Genomic DNA, 18,383 nt, shown 5'->3' on the forward strand with positions numbered 1-18,383 from the left:
TAGTTCATATTGATAATAAGGTATTTTTTTTTACGTACTGGTAAAAAATTAAGTTCAGTTGAGGTTGATATATTTAGTTAACTTGTTTGCAAAAACTTGTGCATGTTTTTTACTGCCAATAACTGATTAATTTCGATAATTATAGTATGAATATATATGCAATATATTTCACCGCATTATACAATTCATTCAGCAAATAGAATTTTTTTTTTCTTGCTTAAACAATTTTGTGAAATTCGGTAGCATCATCTAAAAAAATTTTTTAAATAAAAATAAAAACTTTAATAGATAATAAAATCAAGGGGTGTCCCGTTTAAATTTCGAAAAAAAAAACATTTTTTTGTCTTAACCTAATATTTAGGTTATATATAATAAATAACATTTTCGATATTCTGTATCATTTTAGCTAATCATGGTTTCTAGATTTACATATGTATACTGGGATTTTCTCAATTGCACTACCCGACACAATTTTTCCTCAAGGAACTAAAACAACTTTTTCTGAAAGATTTTCAGTTAAGTTAAATTATGTGAAAAAACGAAGTTCGATTTTCGATATTGATCAAAAACTTCACTTATAATTGCTAATCGATTAAATCACTTACATTGACGAAACATTCACTTGAAACCTTAGCAAACTGTTTTTGTAGATTGTGAGAGTGACAAAGGTAGTGTAATATTTTTAGTCTTAAATTAAAAATTGGAAACTAAAGACAGTTAACTCGATCGGAACAGAGGCGGATATCGAATATCAAGATATATCGAATAAATAAATTTTGGAGAAATTGCGATCGAAGTCAAATTAGGAGAACAACAGTATATTATCGGGTCCCTCAACACCTTGATCTGTCTCCGAGCCACGTGAACATCTTTTGGAAACAACGCCATCAAAACCGCTTTCGACTTAAAACTAAACAGGGGAATAAACTTTTCAAGATGAACTTGTCAGATGATCGACCTTAGAAAAAATCAGACAGCTCCCCAGGCACTTGTGTCCACTGGGGAACTACGCAGATCAGGAAGCCCTCAAGCATCATTTGAGTTAGTACACTCGATGACGACTCATGCCTGGCCTGGGGTAAATGAGTACGAGTATGTTGGGCTGTGGTTCATAATTATGCATGTTCGTATCGTAACGGGTTTGGGATTCACCCGGCGCTGATAATTACATAGATATAAAATCAAATGAAAAGAAAACCGGTAAATGATCTGTTCGGCTGCCGAGCTGGGGCGGCCATTTGTCCCAAGCGTCTTGCCGAACCCGACCAGCGTTTTGAATAATTATTTTGGGGCTCTGGTGTGAGACCGTCAGTTTATTTCTTGACGGCTCAGCGCTCGTTCATACAGGCAGAAAACCAATTATGAAGATCCTCATTGTGCTGGGAGTTCTGGTCACCGTTGCCTCGTCTCTTCCTCAATTCGGCTTTGGAGGCCCTGGCTTTGGCGGACCTGGCTTCGGAGGCGGCGGCCATGGAAACTTTGGAGGAGGCCCTGGATTTGGAGGCGGCCCTGGCTACGGCGGTTTTGGAGGTGGTCCCGGCTATGGCGGATTCGGTGGAAGCCCGTATGGCGGCCTTGGAGGGGGTGGTGGTCGTCGACGTCATCATGGCGGCGGTGGCGGTGGGGGTGGTGCTGCCTCTGCCTCGGCTTCTTCTAGCGCTTCGGCGGCTGGTGGCGGCGGGGCCGCTGCATCCTCAGCATCCTCATCCGCCTCAGCATCGGGCGGAGGTGGCTTCTATGGCTAGACCGGTTGTCTGTTGTTTATGCCTAAGTTAGTTTTAATGATTGAAGAAAGTCTGAAAAATATAAGATCAAAAACCCGAATCTTAAGAGATGCCTCTATTCTGTCATTGTCCCACGACACTCGACTCCAATCATGTTGAATGGGAACTACGATGCATAAAAACGCCGTTAATTCATGCATATAAGTCGGGGAAATAATAAAAATAGTTGCACATACGTTGGTGGGCTTTGCTGATGCGGGTGGGGAAGTAGTATAAAACGTCCAATGCCCTACTTCTTAGGGAGCGGAGCACTGGGACTCCCCTGTATTCATCTATTGGCCTATACATACAAACATATATATGTACATACATGCAAATGCAAATCTAATGTTTAACATTTTAACAATTTGTATCCCAAATTGAATAAACAAAAATAAGAAAATTAATTCGATTTACGATTTGGTGAGTTTTTAATTTTATTTTTGCATTAATTAGAATAATTTAAATTTGGAATTTGGCCGAAAAAAACTTGTATACCATTGTCAAAGTGTATTGTACAGAAGGTTGCGCCTTGCCAAACAAAATAAATGTTGCAGATGTGTTCGAGAAAAGAAATAATTCAGCATAGATTATTGCGACCCGCTCATTTACTTATCTTTTTCGGGCAAAATGGTTAAATTAAGTTTTCCTTCGGTAGAGATGACTAGAGTGAACTACACAGAAAAAAATTGTTCGATTTTAAATCGAAATTCGCAGATCAAGTATGTACATACATTTATAATATCGTTCTTATATGTAAAGAATATCAAATCGAGATGCTGGTTTTAGCTGGTAGGCTCCGGTTTTCACTTACTTATTCGTTTTATTTAATTTTCTTATATTTATTTCATCTAATTAATGTGTTATGACATTAAACTTTGCAAACTTTCTGCGAAGAGAGAGACAGAATGAGAAACAAAACGCCAAATTAGTGTTCCTAGCCGTGTCTAAGCTTAACTGGACTATCACTGCCTGATTTTCCCAGAACGCTGTCTCTGTTTTTGCAGTTAGTCAGTTAGCAAATTGTAATCTACAAAAATATGACTTTCAAATTACATATATTATCAAATTGTGATGTTAAAAAATATTGTTTTGACATTTTCGAACGCATTAAATCGTATCAGGTCCAAAATGAAATGTAAAATCATCGATTGAACAATTTAACAATTTGCCATTAGATGTAATGTAATGTACGAGTATGTATAATCATATGCGTGTAAGAAAAACAAGACTACATCCATATCGATATTGCTCAAACAAGCAAGATTATCTCATCAAACCTCCATAATCTAAATGTAGTTCCCAAATTAATTTCTACAATGGATCCATCCAACAACAGATTCTAGTTAGACTTGTTTTCTTCATCTAGATATCACTGGCGCCAGCTGTAATGTACTCCAACCACAGATCCCGTACACTCGGAAGTGCACGTCAGCATCGAGAATTGGGCATCGCAAAAAAATCAAAAAAACCGATACAGATTAACCGGTTACAGTGTGGGCTCGAGATCGAGCCACCCGAGACTGTGTAGGGTACAACCATCGTACGCTCCGAACTTGCTAATGAGCCAAGCCATAAATATTGTTAATTTTGCTGGGGCATCGATTCTACGATTGTTGTTGCTGTTGACGCTGTTGCTGTCGCCCGGGCCGCATCTCTGGTTCAGCAGATGGCTTTCCCGGTGTATCTATTGCCTCGAGACTGTATAAAAGGCGATCCCAGGCGGGGTAGTAGCTAAGTTTGCGAAGCTCTCTCTAGGGAACACAAGCATAGTCATGAAACTGTTCGTCGCGCTCTCCGTTTTGGTGGCTGTGGCCTCGGCCCTGCCACAGTTCGGCGGAAATGCTAATGCCAACGCCAACGCTAACGCCCAGGCCCAAGGATTTGGAGGCGGCGGTTTCGGCAGTCGTCCTGGAGGAGGTTTTGGAGGTGGTCCTGGATTTGGAGGCAGCGGTTTCGGCGGTCGTCCTGGCGGAGGTTTCGGAGGCGGACCCGGTTTTGGAGTCAGTCCCGGATTTGGAGGCGGCGGCTTCGGTGGACGTCCCGGCGGCGGTTTCGGTGGTGGGGTGGCGGCTTCGGTGGACGTCCCGGCGGTGGTTTCGGAGGTGGTGGCAGTGGAGTTAGTTCTGCATCCGCATCATCGTCGGCTTCGTCTGCCGGAGGCGGCGGTCGTGGTGGCGGCGGCGCTTCATCTGCATCATCCTCCGCCTCTTCCTCAGCTGGCGGACGCGGTTAAACCATTCCATAAGATATTTTCAAATAATTGTTAAGAAATGACTGTGAATAAAACAAAACATACAAAATTTAATTGATTTAAATATTATGACGTCATGATAAGGGGGAAATACAGTAGGACTTGGACTCTACGAAGTTCATGATTACTATACATCCCATACATACATATGTACATACATATGTAAGACTACGATCTATGTGCATATTCACATTGGCTGACAAAAAAGTATTTCCACCACTGTTGATCAGGAATATACATATATATATGTACATATGTTTTGTTAGAACATATCTCAGGCTGGGATGTGCATCTACAGTCTGTCCAGTATCCTGAATTACAAGATAATTTATAATTCACAAGGACTTTATTGGGAAAACGGGGACTTTTCCAGCAACTGAAATAAAATGGTTAGCGAAATCACAAAACTTTTGGTTCCTTGATTTTTAATGGATATGTTTATTTTTCCGTATTATTATGCTACCGGGCTATGTTATGTATTAGGTTATTTTTATTTGTTGTATAGTGGTTCTTGGTTAGCCGCCTGCCTGAATTGCGTGTTTGTTATTTGCCTGACTGCTATGGCTGATGGACTGCCTCGTCTCCACGCCAGGCAGCTCCTTTTATGGATCGGCCGGCCATCGATTTTCCCACCAATGTCTTACAGATCTTATTTCTATTTCGGAATGTTGGAAGGGTTCTTACATAAATATATATTGCCGAATTATATGCACTCTGCACTCATTCTCCAATATTCCCGGTAAGGGAAGTCGGAGACTGCTGACTGGCTTGTGCGTGTGAGTGGATTGCCCGGTAGCAGAGGGTTACCTATCCTGTCCTATATAATCCTGTCCTATCCTGTCCTGTCCTATCCTATCCTGTCCTATATAATCCTGTCTAGTCCAATCTGGAGCTGTGGAACCCCGACACCAGGCTTAGGCGCCTACCACTCGCAACACGCTGGCACAGTGTGTCCTATCCTATCCTGTCCTATCCTATACAATCCTGTCCTATTAGAATATATAAAAAATCCTACTGCCGCATTATTTTGAGTTTTCTCTCATATGACTTTGCATTTCATTCTATCTGTAAGCCATTTACAATTTTTCCTAATCAAAATCAAAACAAACTAATTGAGCAGATGGTTTCGGTGTGCAAAGCACGGATCGGACAATTTAAACCACTCTGCATATTTATCTATTTTGGACGTCAAAAATATACATTTTTGGACTATGGAATTCGTGAGACTTAGTCTCGAAATGCCGATTAAAAATATCAAAATGAATTTTAACTAATATAAAAAAATCGTCTGAAGGAGCTTGAAGTTTTAAACTATTACTGACATAGCCAAAATTTTTGTTGAGTATTAAACACTCAGAAGAAGATCGGACCTCATCGGACGGTTTTAAAAGCTCAGAGCATTTTTTGCAATCGTACTTTTTCAGTACCTTATGCAATAAATACCCTGCATAATAACGGAATGCATTTTCATTAAATGCGGCTTTGATACCTAAATCTGTTGCTTCTATTGCTAATTCTAACTCTGAGTTCTCGTCAGTTGACATGAAGTCATCGTCATCAAGAGTTTTGAAATCTGACGTATTGTATTGTATTGTATTGTTTTTTTATTGTATTTCCTAGTGCTACAAGCAAGGGGCTTATAATTAGAGCACTAGTCACTAGGTGTCACATTAGTTTGGGATTAAACTTAGATCTAAATTAATCTTTTAATATGACATACTAATAAGTGGTTACATATATTGATTTGTTTTCTTATGCTTATGTTCGTGTTATTTTATTTTAAATTGAATTTGATTTTTAAATCTTAGTCTAGTGTAAGGTGGGCACCTAACTGTGTTTTGAATTGTGAAAGGTTTCGTATTGTTTTCATGTGATGTGGAAGATGATTCCATATGCGAATAACATTCACAAAGAAATGTCTCTCAGAGTTTAGTGTTCTATATCGTATGGTGATAATATTGTTCGTTCTTGCGGAATTGGTAAATCTTAATTTTTCATACAGATATTGGGGTTGTCTGGTGAGGATTATTTTATGTAGGAACGTAAGCATCTTATAGTCAATCCATTTGAAAAGAGTCATGTCGAAAATTTTATATGAGAATGCAGAGATTCTGTCGCTGCGCCTTAATCTAAATATGTATCTAGCTATATTATTAAAGCAAACGCTCAACTTTTGCCTGTTTACGTAGCCACAGTTTCCAAATGCCTCAATCCCATAAGTGAGTACAGGTACTAGGTATGCTTTTGCTATCTGCATCCGGATGCTAACTGGTATAAATTGCTTGGTAATATTAAGTGCCCTTAAGATCCCATATGTTTTTCCAACTGCTTTGCTCACATGATCATCCCACGACAGAGTACTATTTATTATAAAGCCTAAATTAGTTGTCTTCTCTATGTAGCTAATGGGAGTGTTTGATATTTCTACACGTCTCAATATAGTTTCATTTATTTTTTTCTTGTTTTTGTATATAATCAAGCATTTTGACTTTGTTGGATTGAGGCATAGACGATTTTTGGTTGCCCACGCACTAATTTTCTCAAGCTCTCTATTGGTAACATTTATGCACTCATCTATTCGATTTAACGGTCGACTAACATATAATTGGACGTCATCGGCGTACATGTGCACTTTACAGTCGGACAATACTATTGGCAAATCATTTATATAAATGGAGAACAATATCGGGCCAAGTACTGATCCCTGTGGGACACCACACTTAACATAGGCAAAGGACGACATTTCCCTTCAGCAACAACAGCCTGGCTCCTATTTAGCAGATAGGATGATAGCAACCGTACTGCAGAGAAGTTGTAGGATTCGCGAAGCTTTGCGATGAGGATGCGATGGTCAACTGAGTCAAAAGCTTTAGTGTAGTCAAGATTAACTTTTCTCAATATCGTTGACAATGTTAAGCAACATAGTATCATTGTCGGGAGAACAGTTCCCAGATACTGGGCGATTTTTTCTCAAGGAACAAAACGAACTTTTTCTTAAAGATTTGGGGCTTAGAAATGGTTTGATAATATATATTTTTTTTCTATGGCAGACATTTTTTTTAAAGAATTTTTGAAAACTGTTATTTTTTTTTAATTCTTTTTCAGAGGTAGCGCTTGTTTTTTTCACATAACTCTAGTATCTTACGTCTGGTTGTAAAGATAATTACAACAGCTAGAAGTTAAGCCCAAACACTTTGTGATTTCAGCCTACCGTCTGGGAAATATAAAGCATTGAAATGCAAAAATTATGATTTTTGTGCGGTATTTTTTACGAAATTTTGACTTTAAAAAATCAGGAAAAGTCGAAAAAAAAATGATATCCTGTGTCCCCTATTTTTTGTGTATAGGTGCATTAATTTGGCGTCGTTTAAGGTATCGCTCATTTAAATCTATGGACAGACTTTGGAGCTAAAATTCGTTAACCAAACCTAAAAAATGAAAAAATTCAACAAAAATACCTTTTGGAAGGTTGCTGGCCCAACTGCCGATTGGGAACAAAGCAAACGAAAAAGGGTTGTACAATTGGTACCTGATCACGATCTCAATTCCCTAGGAGATTCGGATAGGAGAGGATTCTATAGGAGATTCGAATTGGAGAGGACTGCATAGGAGATTCGAATAGGAGAGGATTGGATAGGAGCCTGGCCTCCTGAAGCAGCTTGTTCGCTGTTTATCTGGGGAGGAGATTGTGTTTGCCGTCAGTGTTTCCAGGTATGCTTTGCGCAGTTCTGGGACTGATTCGGTCGGTAGATCTCCGTCAATCTGTGCGAGGATGTCTTCGAGGACTTCTTCGGGCGTTGGCCACTCCGATTTGTGTCTGACCTCAATCAGAACCTTCTCGGATATAGCCTTGACCTCGGCTATATCGCCCACTTTCATAAGGCTGGATGGGTGGTGATGGGTGGTTTTCAGGTTTTAAGAGATTTTTGGTTTTTATACCCGAACTCAAAAAAGAGTTAAGGGGAATATTAGATTTATGGTAAAAGTGGATGTGTGCAACGCAGAGAAGGAAACGTTTCCGACCCCATAAAGTATATATATTCTTGATCAGCATCAATAGCCGAGTCGATATATCCATGTCCGTCCGTCTATCCGTCTGTCCGTCCGTCCGTCTTGATGAGCGCCTTGATCTCTGAGACTATAAAAGCTAGAGCAACCAAATTTTGTTTCCAGACTCATGTGATATCACACTGCTACAAGTGTATTTCAAAATTTCGCCCCGCGAAGGAGATGTAGAATATGAATGGTACATTTATAATCTACATGTTAGATATAAAATATACATTGTAGATGTAGATAACAGATGTAGCAAAAAAATGTAAAATGTACACTTTTTTTTTTAATTTTATAATTTTAAAAAATTATAAGCTCAAAAATGTATGTACTGACTGAGTACGGTAGTAGAGTCGCGTCCCCAGAAGCGACTCGCACGTTCCTTCTCGTTTTGTTTAGGTTCTCGGTTCATAAAACAATTAAGCTGCTTGTCAGCCAAATCGTTTTACATATATACGTATTTGTACTTATGTACGTATGTACATTTGTAGATATAAATGCATGCATAAGTTAATTATAATTTTTTTGTATTAGTTGTTATATGTACATACATATGTACATATATTTTAAAACTATTGAATTTAAATATGCATTACTAATAGATATCATTTTAGGTGGGGAACATGGATGTGACTTAATTAATTCGAATTTTTTTTATTATTACTTTTTCCAATGCACACACACCCGCACGCACGGGCGCACTCTTACACTCGCTCAATAATTAATTGCAGCTCAAGAGAGCATGCTGACCTGCCGTAACATAAATGAGGATTGGGCAGAGTGGGTGGGAGTGGGAAATAAATACAATATATAAAAATAAAGATGATACATATCTCTTCTCATATCTCCTAAACTAAAATTATCTTGAAAATTAGATTCGCTAAAGCTCTGGAAAATGTTCTACTAGATGTGTACATTTATTTTATTCAAAGCGTTCATAAAATATTTTTTAATTTTTCCACCTCTTATCGGCTGAGTCCCCACTGTAAATACACACAGTACAAACAAATAACAATTTTAAAGTTTAAAACCAAAATCGACCTATTCAAGGCCGGATCAACCCTCAACCGGGCCCTGGGCAACCATCAATCTGGGGCCCTCCATTTTTTCACGCCAGCTCCCTTCTTTTTTCATTTGAAATAAAAACTGAAAAATGTTATATTTGTTTGATTGATTTGTATGTTTATCAGTGGCTATTATATTTTGTATTCATTATCATTCTGAAAGCAGAGGCAAAGGCTAGCCCATGATGCAATTATATATAATATATAATATTATATATATATATATAATTGTATCATGCTCCCGACCCGAATGTCTCAGCCTTACAGAGCCGAAGCGCCTGGGAGCTGGGACAGAAAACTCAGCAGCGCCCCTTTCGTTGTATGAACTGGCACATATAGATGTACTGTATGGTTTTCACATATATTTGTATATTTTCACAGAATTCCGAGCGATTTCATTTTTCTCTCCATGCATGAATTTTTACGGTAAACTTAATTAAAATGCTTTTACCGAGACTTGGCCATCGAAGAACTACGGAGGCAACATATTAGAATACAAACCATGTATCGCAGGATTCTCAGATGCGCATCGGTGATTGGTTTTTGTGATTGTCTTCTCAAACTACTGCTAATTTAGTTAATTACAATTACCAGTTTTTATAATGATCGCTATGCTTGTATTTGTGCTGCCTTTTTTGTCTGCGCTTAGGCGAACAGGGGTTTTTGACATAAATGCAATGGCAATAATGTGTAGAAATGGTTTGTTAGTTTTGTTTTGGCATTTTGGCATTGGCATTACCAGGCACCACCACCTACAATGACTACAACAAATTGTTTTCACAATTTGCACAAAAAAGTATGCACACGTTTGACTTAAAGGAAGTTTTACTACAATGAGCTATTTTTTTTTTAATGCTTAATTAAAGAAAAACAGAATGCTTTCAATATAATTAATATTAAATATATTTCTCCGAATTCGACTTAAACAAGGTGGCATTACTGTATTAACGTCGAAAGTCCGAATCGCCCTAGGTGGCAACCTCGGTCTGCAGCGGATTGAGAGCAGAATCGTAAAGTGAAAATTCAGTCAGCGGATTGAATAGTGATTTACTAAAATGCTTATTTTGTTACGAACTTCTTGGTGGTGGGGCAAGGCCGGCTAGCCAGTCATCCCAGAGCTGGATACTTCCCAAGCCCTCAGTTCGCACAACAAACCAAACAAATCGAGCATCTCAGACAATATTTGAAACGGCTACAACAAAAACGGAAACTAACGTAACGACACAAAAAAAAAAAATAAACCATACAGACGCTACTCGACAAACAATCTCCTACCGCTACGTGGACCAGGTTGAGGTGTTGGTCTTGTACCTCCGACGTACCCACCCTACCAGAGATCCGGATCCGACTATCTCGGGTCTCCCTGCCATGTGCAGCATCTTCTTCATCCTCCCGTAGTCTCAGTTCGCTTTCCCCCCATTTTAAATGTTTAGCACTTCATCTTTTCGTATATTTTCACCTTAAATCAAATTTTACACACATTCTTTTTATATTCTACTAGCTCCTATCTGGTTTAGGTCGACCTCCTAATCCCCATCCTAATCTCTTCCTTTCTGCGACCTAAATTATGGGCATGGGCGTATTATTTTAAATATGATTAAATAAATAAATAATTATAAATAGTGACAATTACATATATAATAACAAATAAATAAATATAATTAAAGGTAAATAAATAAATAAATGTATAAACAGATATGTGACGGCCTAGTGGGTTCTAAATTATATGTACGTATTTAAATAGGGTTTAATAAAATCTTTGCTGGAGGACGGGGACGATATTCTGGGGTCCACTTCCAGGCCGGGCGAAGGACCATGCCGCTGTGGACAGGACGGCGGAACTGGGCACAGTTTTTGTTCCTTTTTTTTCCAGCTTTGCTAGTCTATCTGCATCGGTCCCGCTAGGCAGCTCTACTTCCTCCTTGCTATTCGAGGAAACATAAACAAACAAAAAATTCACTTTGAGTGATGACCACTACCCATCCTCATTTCACTCACTTTATAATTATTTTTATTTATTTCTATTTTTATTTTTTTTCTCTGAGACCCGATCCGTAAAACGATTTTTTTTTGTACTGTCTTCCGCCAACGATTTTTTTGATCTGTCCTAAGCCTAAGCCTAAGCTTCCCATACCGATATCGTTGGTCGCCAAGCCCCATCGATCTCTTCTATTGCCCTTGAACCAGGTTCAAGGGCATGGCCTACTCTTCCTGTAACCGCTCTCTCTCCCCTTAAGCGTGTGTGGGTGAATTGGCTCCGGGACACCGGCTCTCCTCTCTCCACAAGGGAATTCAAGAGCGCGCGGATCTCATAGTTTTAAGATCGCCCGACTAGGGGGCGCCACTATCCGCTCACCACTACCCCTTCAACCACGGCTTTGCCCCACCATCAAGAAGTTCGTAACAATTTTATTAACTTAACATGTATAGTGTTAAATTATTTGGATGAGGGTTAACCACCAATTGAACAACCTTTATGGGAAAGTAAGATTCAAATCGTTTTAGGTGTGTTTTATGGGTGTATTTAATCAAATCGCTGGATAAATTGTGAGCGATTTTGATTCCGCTGAAAAGTCGGTGTGTGGCACGGCGGAATGGAATTGAGGTGATTTTCCAGCGGAAGTGATTTCTGTGGCACCCCTGAATAATGGTTTATTATCATATTTATTTGCTTTATTGCTTTTAGTTGTTTTGGCGGGCACGGCGAGATAGAGATGGGATTTTAGAGCGGGTATTATTGGTACAAAAACTATTATAGTAGAGGTGGCATATCAAAATTAAATTGAATATTAAATTAAATTAAATATGTTAATTTGTGAATGTATGTACATAAAAAGTGTATATACAGTTCCATATATGTATATTATTTAGTATATACAACTAAAAATCATCTTTTTAATCATTAAAAAATATGAACATTTTTAAATTATTCTATTTAACTAAAAATATCGATGTTTGAGAAAAATCATCGATGTCTGCAGCGAACACTCAAACAGCGATGACATCGATTTTGACACCTCTAGTTTGACCTATTTCAGCAAAAATTAGGAAAAAAAAAACAATATTTTGCGAAAAAGAAACACGAAGATTGCGACAGCATTCGTTTTTAGAAGTCACGGACAAAGTTGTTTAAATTCGCGGACATTGCAGCAGATACAGATACATTTTCCAGTGCAAACCAATGTGCGCAAAATGAAAGTGACAATCAAGTCATGGACGGGTGTAGCAACTTGGCGTTGGATAGCGAATGATGAGAATTGCGGTATTTGTCGGATGTCCTTCGAGAGCACTTGCCCAGAGTGTGCGCTGCCCGGTGACGATTGCCCCCTGGTGTGGGGTGTCTGCTCCCATTGTTTCCACATGCATTGCATTGTCAAGTGGCTCAACTTGCAACCATTGAACAAACAGTGTCCCATGTGCCGCCAAAGTTGGAAATTCAATATACACTAAGAGAGGAGGTATCGCAATCGGGAGGAGCAAACGGAAACGGAAACGGAAACAAGAGGTGTAGCATAAACGAGAGAAATAAGCGCAAAGCTATAGCATAATACCAAGCCGAAGACGAAGAAGAGTGTTACTCGAAGCCCAACCAAATAATGGACAATAGCGATCCTCAACAGCATCCACAGCATTCGCTGAGTGGTCTGCCTCCACTGCCAAAAAGTCTGAGCTCTGCCGCCGCTGCCGTTGCCACCGCCCCACATCAACAGCACACATCCCACATTGCCTCGCCGGCGGCGAGTGTGGCCGCTTTGAGCGCCGCCGCTGGGGACCTCTATTTGGGCCCCTCCACATCGGCGGCAGCGGCCAGGAATCGCAGCTACAACGGTCATCATAGTCAGCGCCATGGGAGCCTCTCCTCCACCCAGGAGTCGCTCAGCGATCGGGAGTCTGTACACAGTCGCGCCTCCTCCACACACAGTGCGGGTCCTGGTGTGGCAACTGGAAGTCAACAGCACACGCCCACCAACAGCTCGAGCAGCACTGGAGCATCCTCGTCGACGATCGACAACCAATTGGCAATACTCCGCCGCGAAATGTACGGCCTGAGGCAGTTGGATCTGTCGCTGCTGTCGCAGTTGTGGGCCTTGAACGAATCGATACAGGGATTTCGGGTGTTTCTGCAGGAGCAGGATGCCATGTCGCCGCCGTCGCGATCACGGACACCCTCCGATGCGAATTCATTGTCCTCGGACGAGGATGACGGCTCCTATGCGCCTGTGGTGGGCCCGAAGCTGACGGATCCGCCGGTGCCCAGGACCATGGCCTCGCCTGCGGCCAGTGGTGGGCTGCCCACCAAACTGGCCACGGGATCGACCACGTCCCATGCATCAACCAGCTCGACATCGGGGACATCGGGCTCGTCGTCAGCTGCCTCGTCGATGGGCAAGCATCAGCAGTTGCAACAGCAGCAGCAGCAGGCGCCCCACTATCATCAAAGGCCAGCACCACCACCCGCACCACCTGCACAGCACAAGGCACATCCTCAGCTGCCGCGCATACTGCAGCAACGCATGAGGCAGGCACCGCCACCACCACCACCGACAAGGGCTAAAGGCAGTGGCGGCGGCGGTGGGGCGAGCAGCAGTAGCAGTAATCACAGCATTAGCAGCGTCACCCAACATCATGCCCATCCACATCCACATGCTGCCCATCCTCATCCACATGCCCATCACTCGCGGCCTGTATGACAAAACCCGTTCTTGGACTAAACTGGAGGAGTCCAAGAACACAAACGAAAGGCAGATGAATACATTTCGCAAAAAAGGGTCAATTAGACGGGGAAATAACTTCAAGAGTCAATTCTAAATCCAAAAAAAAAAAAAACTCATCTCAAACAAAGCTTGCCATTGCTCCTCCTCCTCCTACGTCATTTCGTTCTTGATATTATAGCGAAGCGAACAGAAAACAAACAAAAAACCCAGAAGAAGAATCAAACAAACAAAACAAATGTTTACAAATGAAGCGCGAGAAATTTTCAAACGTTTAATATTAAATTATAACAAAAACAAAAATTAAACAGAAATTGTATTCAATAATAATCTCTAAGTAGTAAAGGATAAGATCCTTAATATACATCTATGCATTACTCGATTTGTATAAACCTAAACGTAACGCTTGGAAAGAAACGCATGCAAAGATTTCCGCATCGAATTCATAGGACTTAGGACTGCTATTTATTTGTGTTTTTTGTTAGAATGCATACAAAATACTATCCAAAAAACTAAAAAAAAAAAACAAGTTGTTCCAATTCCACTTAGCACTAACCAAAACTAAACTCTTGGCCTAAATATAGACACACGCGTGGATATTTATCTATGATATGATTTGATAGCCCCCTGTTAAGTCTTAACGATTATGCATATATATACATAATATAGTATATATTGTATCTGTATCTCAAAACAAAAGAAAAAAGAAAATACCTAGCTGATCTTACTGTTAGTCCAATAATCCTATCATTAAAACTCCCAAAAACAAAAAACATCTAAGGCATTTATATGTAAAGCTCAAGAGTATTGGAGCCCAATTCCCCGTTCCCCGAGCATTTATACAGTGCGTTATGCGTCTATAAAGGCAGTTTCATATTCCTATCATATCACACCTATCAAAAACATCCAAATACTTGAAGTTTTATACCAAAAAACGACTGATTTCGAAATATTGAATTGTTAGTGTATTTCTCAAACAATTTTCTTGAACCTTTTAACTGCCCTTTAGTCAAGAAACGCACTGTATACACCTATTATATACATATATACAATTTACAAATAATATTAAGGGGTATTTCCTATAACACATACAACAACATAAAACACGGGAGATTTACATATATATGTATTACCTAATCGAAACAAAATTTAAACAATTTCCAATATTTATTGTTAGTTCTTAGCTTCTATGTTTTAACTAAAAAAAAAAAAACTAAAAACTAAAAACTCTACCAAAAATTGGAAAAACTATTTGGAAATCGGATCCACACACACGTAACTTTTATTCGATACACATTTTCTTTATTTTGTATTTATTATACAATGTAAAAGAGACTAAAAATCAAAAAACATAAAACATAAATCGAAGGCAAACACATCGGTAATACTCAGCAAATATACAACTGCAGCACAAAACGTGAAATTCCAATATTGAGTTTAACATTTGAATAGCTTTGCTTATAGGGTTGATAGGATATATTTATTTGCTTTGAAAATATGCATAATATATCAAAGCATTTATGCTATATTTTAAGGCATTCAAGTTCTTCAATGAATATGAATTGTTTTATTTATTAAAATGAAAAGAATCATATTCAGGAGTATGCATTTGTAATTATATTTCATTTTCAAGATCAAAGCCTTATAAAAACTAAATTATTCATTTAATTCCTCTGAGAGAACATTCTTTAAATGGAAAACTCGATGATCGCTTATAAGCCAAGCTATTCAAAGATTTTAGCTCATCCAATATACAACTTTGAGATGAACTTTTGTAAGCTTATAAATGCTGTGTACAAAAAATGCAAGCATAATATCGAAAATTTACACTGAAATGCGAAACATATATACAACATTGTGTGGTGTGGGATAAATGTTTTTTAATTGCAAAATGAGACGACACAAACAATTAATTTATATAAAATTAATCTTATTGTTTTCTGAATGCAACAAGCGATGGAAAGGATAGTATGGGTAGAAGTAGAGGATGTTGATGATGAATGATATCGTTATAAAGTGTATTATGTAATGGAAAATTGAATAGTAATGGAAACGAAATGGAAAACGATACGAACGAACGAATCGATACAATAAATATCAATTTAAATATCAATTGGATTTGGTGTCATATAATTAATTACAAAGCTGATTTTTGTCAAGTCTAAATGTTCTTAAGTGCTAAACTGGCCACAGCAGTCGGAGGGGATCTCTGCAAGGATATAGACACATTATAAACCAATCCAAGAGGGGAGAACTCTAACAACTTACTGTTCGTCTCGCTCCAGCCCAAGGGTACGCCCAGTCGACTGTTCTCCTGCTTGAGCCACTGATAGAGCGGATCAAAGTACTCCAAGAGGGCGGACGTGTCCATTTCCGTTTCGCCTGTAAACTCCTGCAGAGCCACCTTCCAGTGCAGCGAGCTGCCGTGCGACAGGAACTTGCTCAATGCTCGTCCTGCCTCCTTGCTGCCAAATATGTCGCAATTGTCCAGGGTGCGGCGACTATCGTTGGGCGCATACTGGCCGGCCAGGCTGCAGAGGGCCTTGTGGAACTGGAACTGAAAGATGTGGGCGGCAAAGTAGCGCAGATACTCGACATCCGCATCGATGTGATACTTGGCCGGCGGATCAAAGTCCTTGTCCGTGCGTGACACAGGCGGCTCAACGCCACCGTATTCGGATCTCATTTGCCAGAAGCCGCAGTTCCATTGCGGCTCCTCGATTTCGTTGCGGAAAACAGCATACCGATATTTGTCCATGGTATAGCCAAAGGGTAGGAACACAATCTTCGAGAGGGCCTGCTTGAACAGCTCGTTGATGCGACTCTTCTCGTCCAGTCGCCCGTTGTCGGTCAGGCCAATGCTCTTCAAATGCTTCGCAGACATCACCGACAAGGCGATGACATCGCCCACAGCCTCGTGAAAGCCAGGATTGGGTGCACCCCTGAAGACAGCCGGCTGCTGTTCGTACTGCAGATAGTACTGAATGTGTCCCAGTTCATGGTGCACCACAAAGAAGTAGTGCGTGTCCACCTCTGTGCACATTTTGATCCTCACATCGCTGTCTTGATAGAAGTCCCAGGCGGAGGCGTGACAAACCACTTGACGATCATCGGGTCGGGTAAGCAAACTGAGGTTCCAGAAACTCGGCGGCAAGGCACGCATGCCCAAAGACTGGAAGTACTGGTCGCCCAGCTCGAATAGCTTCAGCACCGTGTAGTTCTGTTGCACCATTTCGGCCTTGATGTCCACAAAAGGTTTCTCCGGATACGGCGTGAAGAGATCAATGACTTCGTTCCACGACTGACCCCACATGTTGCCCAGCAGATGCATAGGTAAGTTGCCCTCTGCGGGTACCACATCCTCGCCATAATGCTGACGCAGTCGGTACCTCACATAGCCATGGATCTGCCTGTAGAAGGGTAGCAGCTGCTTGAAACTCGCATCCAGTTGTCGCTCAAAGTCGGCATCCTCATAGAACTGCACCCAGTAATCGGCATACGAACGATGATCTATATAAATAGAATTATATTCCACCCATTAGAGAGGTCAGACGGCAGGTTATCGGGCCGGACAAACTCACCATTTAGATGGGCCGCCTTGCGTGTGAGTCGGACGTATTCGGCAAAGTTCTCTTTCTGTGTGGTGCCAGCCTTGTCGTGCCACTCGCGCCAGTACCAGGCCAGCTCTGAAGGATCTCGGCTATTCGAGAGACGCTCCTGAATATGCGGCTCCAGCGTCAGCGAGCAGTCGCTGCGGTTCGTATAGGAGCACACATTGGTGGTGGCGTAATTCGACTGCATGGAGCTGATGGCATTCTGCAGGGCTAGATAATCCTCAGGATCGAGGGCAGATGCTCCCATCTTGGATAGGTGGAGTGCCTGCCTGCGTATGTCTGCATCCTCGGACAGTTTGTAGTCGGAGGCCTTGATTTTCTCGGCCAGCTGCTTATTTTGTACAGCGTTTCGTGCATAGACAGCAATCATGGCCTGGCGATTCTCATCGGTCACATTGGTGTTGTAGGTGTACGCGGCCAGGTATTCCTCGTGGTAGCGCTGGCGCAGCAACTCATTTTCATGCTCAAAGAAGCGACGGGCGTCCAGGGTGGAGGCTGAACAGCTATTGCCCTCGGCCAGGGCGTCAGGCTGTTGGGAAACGCATACAAATGTTATGAAATGGTAGGTAGTGGAGACCTCTATATAGTTCTATAACTTACCCACGCCACAAAGACCAATAGAAGGGAAAAAACCCAAATCATTGGCATTTTTGCCATTTTAATCCAATGTCCACTGCTTCCCTTGGCGCAAGTCCACTCTCCACTGCTTCGCTTGGGCAAATGAACTGTTCTTTGTGGCCGCCAGTGCCAGCACACAACAGAGGCTCTGTCTTATCAATTGAGGCCTGCTACTTTGCACTTTGAATTTATAATACAAATAATTATTTATTGTACACAAACTTACCTAACACAGAGAACAACAAGTCCAGAGATTGCTGTGTGTTTCTTCTGCCTCCAGCTGCGGGGAGCGTTTGAATATTTCA

At 40.8% G+C, this 18,383-nt stretch overlaps 5 protein-coding genes across 5 annotated transcripts; 4 read left to right on the top strand and 1 right to left on the bottom strand.

Annotated features, from left to right (window-relative positions):
* Positions 1-1,265: 1,265 nt before the first annotated feature.
* LOC111076476 (glycine-rich cell wall structural protein) lies at positions 1,266-2,141 on the top strand. The gene has a single exon (XM_022370291.2). It carries the CDS (start codon positions 1,362-1,364, stop codon positions 1,743-1,745), a length of 384 nt encoding a protein of 127 aa, XP_022225983.2. The 5' UTR covers positions 1,266-1,361; the 3' UTR covers positions 1,746-2,141.
* Positions 2,142-3,475: 1,334 nt separating this feature from the next.
* LOC111076470 (keratin, type II cytoskeletal 1-like) lies at positions 3,476-4,071 on the top strand. The gene is given in 2 exon segments (XM_022370284.2): positions 3,476-3,821; positions 3,824-4,071. Coding segments are annotated over 2 exon segments (459 nt in total). The 5' UTR covers positions 3,476-3,538; the 3' UTR covers positions 4,000-4,071.
* Positions 4,072-12,117: 8,046 nt separating this feature from the next.
* LOC111082001 (anaphase-promoting complex subunit 11) lies at positions 12,118-12,625 on the top strand. Its single transcript, XM_022378172.2, has one exon. The coding sequence runs from the start codon at positions 12,327-12,329 to the stop codon at positions 12,582-12,584; it is 258 nt and encodes an 85-aa protein (XP_022233864.1). The 5' UTR covers positions 12,118-12,326; the 3' UTR covers positions 12,585-12,625.
* LOC111082000 (homeobox protein Hmx) lies at positions 12,622-13,870 on the top strand. The gene has a single exon (XM_022378171.2). The coding sequence runs from the start codon at positions 12,731-12,733 to the stop codon at positions 13,823-13,825; it is 1,095 nt and encodes a 364-aa protein (XP_022233863.1). The 5' UTR covers positions 12,622-12,730; the 3' UTR covers positions 13,826-13,870.
* A 1,574-nt stretch (positions 13,871-15,444) lies between these two features.
* LOC111076483 (angiotensin-converting enzyme-related protein) lies at positions 15,445-18,146 on the bottom strand. Its single transcript, XM_022370298.2, has 4 exons — positions 18,061-18,146; positions 17,428-17,989; positions 16,115-17,356; positions 15,445-16,055 (listed from the first exon to the last, which is right to left on the bottom strand). Exons 1-4 carry the CDS (start codon positions 18,115-18,117, stop codon positions 16,018-16,020), a joined length of 1,899 nt encoding a protein of 632 aa, XP_022225990.2. The 5' UTR covers positions 18,118-18,146; the 3' UTR covers positions 15,445-16,017.
* Between the last annotated feature and the right edge of the window lie 237 nt (positions 18,147-18,383).

Source organism: Drosophila obscura, unplaced genomic scaffold, assembly GCF_018151105.1.
Source record: "Drosophila obscura isolate BZ-5 IFL unplaced genomic scaffold, ASM1815110v1 contig_179, whole genome shotgun sequence".
NCBI lineage: Eukaryota > Metazoa > Arthropoda > Insecta > Diptera > Drosophilidae > Drosophila > Drosophila obscura.